This window comes from Rhinopithecus roxellana, chromosome 11, assembly GCF_007565055.1.
Source record: "Rhinopithecus roxellana isolate Shanxi Qingling chromosome 11, ASM756505v1, whole genome shotgun sequence".
Lineage (NCBI taxonomy): Eukaryota > Metazoa > Chordata > Mammalia > Primates > Cercopithecidae > Rhinopithecus > Rhinopithecus roxellana.
The window spans coordinates 133,652,632-133,661,821 of record NC_044559.1 but is presented as its reverse complement, the minus strand read 5'-3'; the positions used below and the strand labels follow the sequence as shown (position 1 = coordinate 133,661,821).

The window sequence follows — 9,190 nt, the reverse complement described above, 5'->3', positions numbered from 1 at the left end:
GCAAGTGAACAGGCCCCCTCAGCCCTGGCCCAGGGGTCTTGCCTCGCCGGATGGGGGCTCCTCCAGGGTAGTCCTAGGGGCCCTGGGGCAGATCTCCTTCATGTTGAACAACGGGGCATTGCCAGGCCCCAGGCTGGCCCTCTGGGACAAGGGGAGTGTTGGAGAACCCGGCTGGAGCCAGCTGCCTGGCAGATTCGGGGAGGAGGCTGGGGCTGTGGAGGAGAGAGTGCTGTCTTTGTTGGTGTCACTGACTGTGATATCGTGATATAGGAAGAAATATGTATTTGGTCTTTGTCCCAGTTCCTGACCCAGAGTTCAAAACCTTTGTAATTTCCTGAGTAATAGGAACTACTGACACAGAGCTCTGAAATCCTTTGGAATTTCCGGAGTGATAGAAGCATCTATTGTTCCAATGAGGTGACTCCTGGGGGGCTCCTGGATACCCTTGGGATAAGGGCTGGCTGCCAGGGGAACCAACTACCCAACCGCTGGGGAAGGGAGAGGGGCCAAAGGTTGAGGCGATCACCAGTGGCCAGTGATTTCATCAGTCATGCCTACGTAATGAAGCCTCCACAGAAACCCAAAAAGACAGGGTTCGGAGAGCTTCCTGACAGCTGAACACATGGAGGTTCCTGGAGGGTGGTGTCTATGGAGGGCATGGAGGCTCCACGTCCTTCCCACCCACCTCACCCTATGCGTCTCTTCCATCTGGCTGTTCATCTGTGTCCTCTGTAATATCATTCACCATAAATGGGTAAAGGTGTTTCCCTCAGTTCTGCGAGCCACTCTAGCGAATTAACTGAACCTGAGGAGGGAGTGTGAGAACCCTGATCTGTAGCCCATAGGTCAGAAGCACAGGTCAGAACCTGGGGCTTGTGACTGGCATCTGAGGTGGGGGCAGCCTTGTGGGACTGAGCCCCTTTTAAAATTGTTAAATTCATTAATTTTAATTTTTTTAGATAGGGTCCCACTCTCTTGCCCAGGCTGGAGTGGAGTGGTACAATCATGGCTCACTGCAGCCTTGACCTCCCAGGCTCAAGAGATCCTCCACCCTCAGCCTCCCAAGTAACTGGGACTGTAGGTGCATGCCACCTCATCTGGCTAATTGTTTTGCTTTTTTTTTTTTTGTAGAGATTGGGTCTTATTATGTTGTCCAGACTGGTCTCAAATTCCTGGCCTCAAGTCATCCTCCCACTTTGGCCTCCCAGTTCGCCACTGCCCCTGGTGGGACTGAGCCCTGACCTACAGGATGTGTCACTCTCTCCAGGCAGTGTAGGAACTGAATTGAATGTGGGACACCTAGGTGGTGTCCCCTGGAGAACAACTTGGTGTGTAGAGAAAAATCCCCACACATTTTGGTGACCAAAGGGGAAGTCTTCTGTGTTGACAGAGTGAGAGTAGAAGAGAAAAAAATAGTTTTGCTTTTTTCCCCCTTCAGACAGACTGTAAAGGAGATTGAGGCCAGGCACGGTGGCTCATGCCTGTAATCTCAGCACTTTGGGAGGCCAAGGTGGGTGGATCACTCGAGGTCAGGAATTCTAGACCAGCCTGGACAACACAGTGAAAACCCATCTCTACTAAATATACGAAAAAAAAAAATTAGCTGGGCATTGTGGTGCGCACCTATAATCCAAGCTACTCGGGAGGCTGAAGCAGGAGAATCGCTTAAACCCGGGAGGCAGAGGTTGCAGTGAGCCGAGATCATGCCATTGCACTCCAGCCTGGGCAACAGAGTGAGACTCCATCTCAAAAATTAATTAATTAATTAATTTCATTAAGGAGATTGAGAGGAGATAGTGCAGGGAGAGGCCTCCTTCCCCACCAGGGCCAGGGAAGCAAATATTCCCGGGAGATTTGGAAGGCATCCACCCTCTCCTCTACTGGCATGGCGGGAATCAGAAGAGGATGGGCAGCCGGAGCAGGAGCTCCACCTCAAGGGTCAGCCCAGTTTTCTCTAGAGGCTGACCCATCCCACAGGGGTGCATCAAGGATGCCCATCCTTTTCCTTCCAGGGAAAGAGTGGCAGAGTCACACCAAATGTGCAATGTGAGAGACAGAGAGAGAGACAGACAGAAAGCAAGACAATCCTGAACCTAACAAGGTATTTTCTGGACTCGTACCTGTGCATGTTTTTTGGGTTTTTTTTGGTTGTTTGTTTTTCACCTGTGCATGTTTTCACAGACTCACAACACTGGACAATTGAGTCCAATCCCCTCATCTTACAGATGGGGAAACTGAGGCCCATGGAGAGGTGCCTACCCAAGTTCAGAAGCAGAGCCTGGCAGAATCTCCATATCCTACCTTCTTCTGTTCTTCCCCAGTACCCACGCTCCCATCCACATTCAACCATGACTTATTGATGAAAACACAGGATTTTCCACTGTGGGCATTATCTCAGTGCGGGAGGCACGCCAGGAGTGGCTACAGCCCTGGGCAGCTGACCTTGCAGTGAGCCAGGCCTGGAGCAACACCAAGGCTCCACCGCACACCCCTGCCTGAGCCAAGGTCAGCCCTGGGAAACGGAGTCTTCTCATCCATAAATGGGTCTGAGTGGCTGGTGATCCCTGCCTCGTGGAGTTGCTGAGGGGATTCAACAGCAAACGCGGCGCCTGGACTGGCTCACACCTCTGATCCCAGCACTTTGGGAGGCTGAGCCCAGGAGTGCAGGACCAGCCTGGACAACCCCCATCTCTACAAAAAGTTTAACAATTAGCTGGGCATGGCAGCATACGACTGTAGTTCCAGCTACTAGGGAGCCTGAGGTGGGAGGATTACTTGTGCCCAGAAGTCTGAGGTTACTGTGAGCTATGATCTCACCACCGCACTCCAGCCTAGGTAACAGAGTGTGAAGCCTTCTCTGAATAATAATAATAATAATAATAATAATAATAATAATGTAAAGGACATAGGGCATTGAAGGGAACATAAAAACATTTTTTTTCCTCTCCTCTCCCTCACCTATTTTGCTCAAATATAAAAAGTTCTGGTTTTTGTTTGTTTTTGGTCAAATGCACCCCCTCCCCTCTCTGCACTCTCCACAAAGGTGGCAGGTGGAGAGAAAGGCTGCCTGTAGGACTCTGTGTGCAGTTTGGGTTTTTGCTTTCAGATTTGTTCTCAGGCCCCAGTTATTCACTGGAGAGAAGTCAGTACACAAACCCTGTTCCCAGGAGGCTAAACGCTGAGGGAAAGCGAGGTGCCCACGCATTTGGGCTCCGGTGACGGCTTCCCGAACGGCCTCAGCCACGTCTGTACTGCAGGTCGGCACCTGGGCCTGTCCCCGGCAATGCTCTGTTTGCTGCTGGGCCAAGGAACCCTGAGAACCCAGGTTGACAGGACATGGTGACAATGGAAGGATTGTTCCAGAAGCTGGGGCCCTGGCCGGCCTCTGGCTTCCTGTCATCTGAGCAAATGTCGATCCGCCAGGTACAAAAGCCAACATTTCCCTGACGATTGAAGATGCTCATTCAGAAGGCTCCCCCTCAGCAGGCTGCAGGCTCCTCCGAGCCACTCTGAATCCAAAACCACTGCCCTCATCGCCACCCCTTTCATCTACATGCTGGGAGCAGCCCCTTGGCAAACCCCATCGCTTCTCACACCACCTTCCAGAAAGCTCCTGAGCCTCCAAGTCTGAGCCTGCTGGTGGCAGCAAGGCACAATGAATAGCAGAAAACTCCCCTTCCTAAGGAGCCGCCGCAGCCAGACGGGCAGAGCCTGCCCTGGCTGCAGGCTGTCACCGGGAGCTTGCTTTTGGTGTTTGGAAAGCACAGGGGCTGGTTACCACAGGTAATCCATCCACCAGATCCTGGCCCAAGGTCACAGTTAGCAAGCTCCAGGGCTAGAGCTTAGAGCTCCTGTGCCCAGATTCCATCCCCCTCCACACCACAAAAGGATTTGTGAAAAGACACGTCTAGTGAGGAGTGGGCAAGGCCTAAGAGAAGAAAAGTCACAGAATAATGACGACAGTTCCCCAGCTCAGATAATCCCAGAAATAAAAGTAAGACACATGGTTATTCTTCTGCCACTCTGGCTGGGCCTGGTGGCTCACATCTGTAATCCCAGGACTTTGGGAGGCTGAGGCTGGCAGATCAGCCTGGCCAACAGAGTGAAACCCTGTCTCTACTAAAAATACAGAAATTAGCCGGGTATGGTGGCATGCACCTGTAGTCCCAGCTACTCAGGAGGCTGAGGCAGGAGAATCGCTTGAAGCGGGGAGACGGAGGCTGCAGTGAGCCAAGACTGCACCTCTGCACTCCAGCCTGAGCAACAGAGAGAGACTCTGTCTCAAAAAATAAAAAAAAAATTTTAAAAAAAGTAGAATCATGGGCTAGGTGTGGCGGCTCATGCCTGTAATCCCAGCACTTTGGGAGGCTGATGTGGGAGGATCACTATAGGTCAGGAGTTTGAGACCAGTCTGGCCAACATGGTGGAACCCCATCTCTACTAAAATTACAAAATTAGTCAGGCATGGTGGTGGGTGCCTGTAGTCCCAGCTACTTGGGAGGCTGAGGCAGGAGAATCACTTGAACCTGGGAGGTGGAGGTTGCAGTGAGCCAAGATCATATCACTGCACTCCAGCCTGGGCGACAGAGCGAGACTCCATCTCAAAAAAAAATTAAAAAATTAGAATCATAACGCTGACAGGCACGTAAGGGCCCGATACTCACGTACTCCACTGACAGCGCCGTCTCAGTTGGTTTTACCTTTCTCACAAGCCATTTGCTAAGAGCTGGTTGAAGACTTTGAAAAGCTCACACCCTGGATGAAAATGCTCTGGAGCTGGATTGTGGTGATGGCTGTACGACAAGCGAATGTACTAAATGCCACTGAATTGTACTGTACTGTATTTTTATCTTTTTAGAGATATGGTCTCCCTCTGTTGCCCAGGCTGGAGTGCAGTGGCACGACCATAGCTCACTGCAGCCTCAACCTCCTAGGTTCAAGCAATCCTTAGCCTCACACACTGCCCCCTCTTCCCAGCCTAATTTTTAAAACAATTTTTTTTTTTTTTTTTGATAGATACAGGGTCTCGCTATGTTGCCTCGGCTGGTCTCAAACTCCTGTGCTCAAGGGATTGTCGTGCCTCAGCCTCCCAAAGTGCTGGGATTATAGGTGTGAGCCACCGCGCCCAGCCATAAATGCTGTTTTTGTGAAAAATAATACCAAGGGTAGGAATAATCCGAGTATTGCCAGCAGATGGTGTTTATAAAGTTTTTATTTTCCATTTTCTTAAAAATAACATTTGATTTCCTTTATGCATGTGTGGAGTGTACTTGTTTCCTTAGGCTGAGTAATAGGCAGATAAAGACGACACAAGGCAGCGTCCCCAAGTGGAGGCGGGGCGGGATGTGAGAGGATGGGGGTGCAGGGGAAAGGGATGGCTGGATGACTCACGGGACGCTTGAGTGCCCATCAACGCACACACACAGTCTAACACTTGGTTTTTCGATTTTTTAAAGACATCTAAAATTACTGAGAGATACGATTTCAGCACTTAAATCTACAGACGGAAATCCAAGCACTTGAACACAGTTCCTAACTCTAAGCTCAGTTATTGCACATCACACAGTTTAAGCAGGCTTCAGGTTGGAAAGCAGTTTGCTCGCTGGGAACTTCCTCGGGATGTCTGGATCTCCTTCTGCACCCGTGGTGTCTCTCCCTTGGGACTACCGCCAGCCTGCAGCCTCTCAAGGACCCCGGGAATCAAAGCTCAGCCATTCGTTCTCCCCAAGAGCTGAGGGCTTGGGCTTTGGTGAAGCAGAGGGTCCCGTGTTGATGCCAACAGACCCCACCCCCTCCAAGGTGAAGTTGGAAGCAGGTGGAGCTCATGGAAGGCTGAAGCCAGACAGGCTGGAGTGAAGAGGTGTGACCACCCCCTACGTGTGGGACAAGAGGGGGCAGTCAAGATGCCACCACCCACCGCCCCTCCCTTCCAAGCTCCCAGGCCATCCTTCCTTCTCCATCACCCTTGGACCCTCTCTGAGTGGTCTCTCAAGGCACATTTATTTTCTGTGCTCCAGCCTACCAGATCTGACATCCACCTCCCCCAGCACCCATGGGCCAAGGAGGCCTGGGGCAGCCAAGGGGAGTTCCAGGACCAAGCAAGCAGGAAACTGTTCTTTGAACACATGGTTAAGCTTCTTCCAGCATGGCCCTAATTCCCTTACCTGCCTAAGCCAGGGGAGTGGGGCCAGGAAGAAGCAAAGCATGGAGGAGAGGGTGCTGGAGGGCTGGGTGGCAGGCCCCTTGGTCAAGGGCATGAATCAAGGAGCTGAGGAAGGACCAATCTGCAACCTTGCTCATGAGGAAACCTTCACCTTGTCTAACAAGAAGCCACTTGGAGGCCGACCTTCAGCCCCACTGGGAGCTGCTGTTCTGTCTACCTTTTGAGGGGCCCAGTCTCAGTGGGGCAAAAAGTGATGTAGAGGCTTCAGAGACAGGCAAGGCTAGACCCCTGCAGCCCTGCCAGAGGCTAGTTCAATCCCTTTTGCTTTCTTCCTAAAACATATTTACAAGGACACACAAACGCGTACAGTCAGAAGACCCAGAGACAGAGAGAGCACGTGCCCAGGAGCAGAGGGCAACAACAAGAGGACAGGGAACACCCTTCCTCTGAATTCCTTCCCTTCCCAGGCCCCCCAGCATCCTTAACAACCCCCCCCCCCACCCCCGCCACACAGTAGGAAAGTTCCAGAACTCCAGCTGGGGCAGAGGGAAGAGACAGGTAGACTTCAATCCTAGCAAGAGCAAAGTGTCAAGTAGCTCCGAGTCAGAGGCGCGGCTGCCTCAGAAAGCAGAGGGCTGATGTGGAACAGCATTTCCCTGAACTGAGCCGGGGCTGGAGGGGGAGGGGGAGGACAGAGAGAGGACAGGAGGAAGAAGGGGCCGGGGGACCTGGAATGGCACGACACCTCAACAATCAGAACTGGGCTGCGGAATGGGAAGCGGTTTATGGGGCTAAGTGGGGCTCTGCTATTTCCCTCAAGAAGGACTCGGAAGATGTTGATTCCAGGGCAGAGTGAGGGGCAGACAGGGTGAGGCTCTTCTGTAAAGTCCAACAGACACTCGCAGATGCTGGGAGGCTGGGGACTGCCAGGTTGGGAGCTTCACCCAGAGAGCCTCACCGCATTGACCCCACATCCACCACCCACCCAGCACACAGGAGGCCCCTCCTCACACTCCCAGGCCACCAAGACAGCCCCCAGCTTCACACACAGGCACACACATGCACGCTGCTCTCTCGCACTGAAGGGCATCACAGCCCCAAGTCTGGGTAAGAAATTCTCCACCAAAGGTGTTAAGGAATTTGCTTCCATGGGGAGAACTTGACGGCTGGGGGAAAACAGCAACAAACAAGCAAAAGAAATGCACGGGGCCTTTTCTCATCTGGCGAGATGAGCTTACACTGCTCAGGGGATGTTGGGAACAGCGAGGTGCGAGGTGTGGCCGCAGAGCCTAGCTGCACCTGTCCTGTCCCCTCTGACTTCTCACTTTTCCATACTGCAGGCTTCGAAACAGAGCTTGGGGAAGCCCCTCTGCAGGGGCAACCCTAGGGGATCTTCAGAGGGGCCAGAAGGAAACCCCGGGGGGCTGAGGGGAGTGGGGCTGGACATGGCCTGTGGGTGGCTCTCCCCTGGCAGGAGGAAGATCATGGTCTCAGACCGCGGGAAGGCTGCAGCCTTCGACAGCTGCTTCTCTCTGGGGTCTCAGGGACAGGTCTCTCTGTGGGTCTGGGCAGGATGGGAGTGTTAAGGGTCAGGGAGGAGGTGAGCACACACAACCCTAGCCTAGACCCAGGCTCCTCGCCTGCTGCTGCTGGCCCTCAGGCGCCCTCAAGTGGACGAGGGGACCCCAGCAAGGGGGATGAAGGCAGGAGCAGCACCCCATGGGATGGGCTGCACCAACAGGGAGCCAGGCAGAGGTCAACTCTGTAACCACCGCCCAGTGTCCCCAAGAGAGCAGCCCAGACCATGGCTCCAACACGAGACCCAGAGAAAAGGAACAGGCTATTCCAGGGTCTGGGATTTAGAGCTGCCCCTTCTCAACTCCTAAAAGCTCCTCCAGTCTCTGCAGCCACAGCCTCCTCCTGCTGAGCCGACCCCTCTCCCCACCCTGTTCTACCCGCACCACCTGGGCCCCCTGGGACAGACCTTGGACAGCCTAGCAAGGTACCCTGTCCCCGGTCTCTCAGCTGCTGCCCTCCTCCTCCTCCTCCTCGCTGCCACCTTCATCACTCTGCCTTGGGTTAGGAGAGTTTCTCTAGTGCTTGGGGATCAGCAAAGGGACAGGGCTTGCTGTGGCTGGGCGTCCTGGCCCGTCTCATCTGAGGCTGGTGGGGATGTCACACCACATCGGCCCAGTTTTGGGAGGACCTCAGCCGGTAGACAGCTCCCTGCCCTCCCTCCCCTTTGCAATGGGGACAGGCTCGCAGGCCAGAGCTTGACTTCAGAAGCAAGAGGCAGAAGGGCAGGCAAGGGCCGGTCGAGCCAGGGTAGGAACCCAAGGGGTCAGGGCTGGGCTGGGGGACGCGGCTGGGGGCATCTCATTTCATGGATTTTGACCTGTCAATTTGTATTTGTGTGTGAATGTATTTTAAAACCAACAACAAAAGGAAAGAAAACAGCTACAAGGAGGCCAAAGCAGCCTTTGGGTGACTCACTCTGCCAGGAGCAGTGTGGCTCAAGGACACATTTGTCAGCACATGCCACACACACACGCACACATACACACACGCACGCACACACGAATTCACACTGTCACCCATCCCAGCCATCTGTGCCACACTCATGCCATGCACACTCACACTCCCGGTCCCCCCGGGTGGAGCAGGGTCCTTCTGACTGCATTTCCGGATCCGTTCTCGAAGCTGCCTGCTGCTGCTCAGAGCTCTGCTGTTGAGTCCCTTCCGGCTGCCAGCTCCTGAGGGCATCTACCAGATGTAGCCCCCGTCGTCAGCCTCGCCTGCCTCGCCCTCCTCCTCCTCGGCCTCCTCGCCTGCTTCCTCCGTCTCCTTCTCCTCCTCGTCCTCCCAGCCAACACCGCTCCCAAAGTCACCCGAGAAGCCCACGATGTCATCTGTGAGGGGACCAAGCCAACAGGGGGTGAGGGAGCTTCTGGTACGCCCCCACCTGGCATCCTACGACAAGGGCCCCCCAGGCCCAGGCCCCGAGCAGGCCCCGAGCCGCCCAGCCCG

At 54.0% G+C, this 9,190-nt stretch overlaps 1 protein-coding gene across 2 annotated transcripts in view; it reads right to left on the bottom strand.

The window, feature by feature from the left end:
• Positions 1–5,194: 5,194 nt before the first annotated feature.
• Positions 5,195–9,190, bottom strand: part of SPOCK2 (SPARC (osteonectin), cwcv and kazal like domains proteoglycan 2) — a 29,657-nt gene continuing 25,661 nt past the window's right edge. For both annotated transcript variants that reach the window (XM_010373055.2, XM_010373054.2), the window contains one exon: positions 5,195–9,072. In XM_010373055.2, coding sequence (XP_010371357.1) covers positions 8,927–9,072 — 146 coding nt within the window. In that variant the 3' untranslated portion in view covers positions 5,195–8,926. The remainder of the gene's footprint in view (positions 9,073–9,190) is intronic.